The sequence below is a fragment of the Octopus bimaculoides genome, chromosome 30 (assembly GCF_001194135.2).
Source record: "Octopus bimaculoides isolate UCB-OBI-ISO-001 chromosome 30, ASM119413v2, whole genome shotgun sequence".
NCBI classification, from domain to species: Eukaryota; Metazoa; Mollusca; class Cephalopoda; order Octopoda; family Octopodidae; genus Octopus; species Octopus bimaculoides.
Genome location: NC_069010.1, coordinates 7,374,027 through 7,374,806, shown reverse-complemented (window position 1 = coordinate 7,374,806; position 780 = coordinate 7,374,027). Strand labels below are relative to the sequence as shown.

General features: G+C 46.7%; 1 protein-coding gene across 1 annotated transcript in view; it reads right to left on the bottom strand.

Annotated features, from left to right (window-relative positions):
- The window catches only part of LOC106870580 (protein polybromo-1), a 142,866-nt gene that overhangs the window by 42,171 nt on the left and 99,915 nt on the right, over positions 1 to 780 (bottom strand). Inside the window, exon 28 of the mRNA XM_052978118.1 lies at positions 631 to 777. Within this exon, the coding sequence (XP_052834078.1) occupies positions 631 to 777 (147 nt within the window). The remainder of the gene's footprint in view (positions 1 to 630; positions 778 to 780) is intronic.

The following is a 780-nucleotide window of genomic DNA, read 5'->3' as shown; positions in this document are numbered from 1 at the left end:
CCCCCAGCCCCCAACTGGCTCTTGTGCCGGTGGCGCATAAAAAGCACCATCTGAACGTGGTCGATGCCAGTGCCGCCTGACTGGCTCCCGTGCTGGTGACACATAAAAGGCACCCACTACACTCTCGGAGTGGTTGGCGTTAGGAAGGGCGTCCAGCTGTAGAAACACTGCCAGATCAGATTGGAGCCTGGTGCGGCCACCCCTGCCTTGCCAGTCTCCAGTCAAACCGTCCAACCCATGCTAGCATGGAAAGCGGACGTTAAACGATGATGATGATGATGATGATGATGATGATGATGATGATGATGGTGACGATCATCATCATCATTGTTGCCATCAGTTGCATGTAGGTATATCTATTTACTGTGCAGCCTGGTATTATAACAGGTACACAGAGTCTGTGTGTAAGAAGGCAACTAAAAGGGTTTGGCTATAGGAAGAGCAAGGAACTCAACCATCAACCACTGCTTTGGGAAACCAATCCAACTTGTGCCACCATGGAAGAGCAGACATAAAATGATGATGACTGTGACAATGATGATGATGATGATGATGAAGAAGAATAATAAAAAGGATAAATAAAAGAGAGAGGGAGGTTTTTAGGTTGTATAGTGTGAAGGTTATTATTACATGAGCAATAGTCCTTGATGTGAAGGACTGCACATCTTCCTATGACTGTCATTGCCGGGAACGAGGTCTCCTTGCAACTGTAAAAGACTTCACGACAATAGAACATACGAGTCGGGGAATGTTCTACATCAGAGGGCCGAACAAATAGAG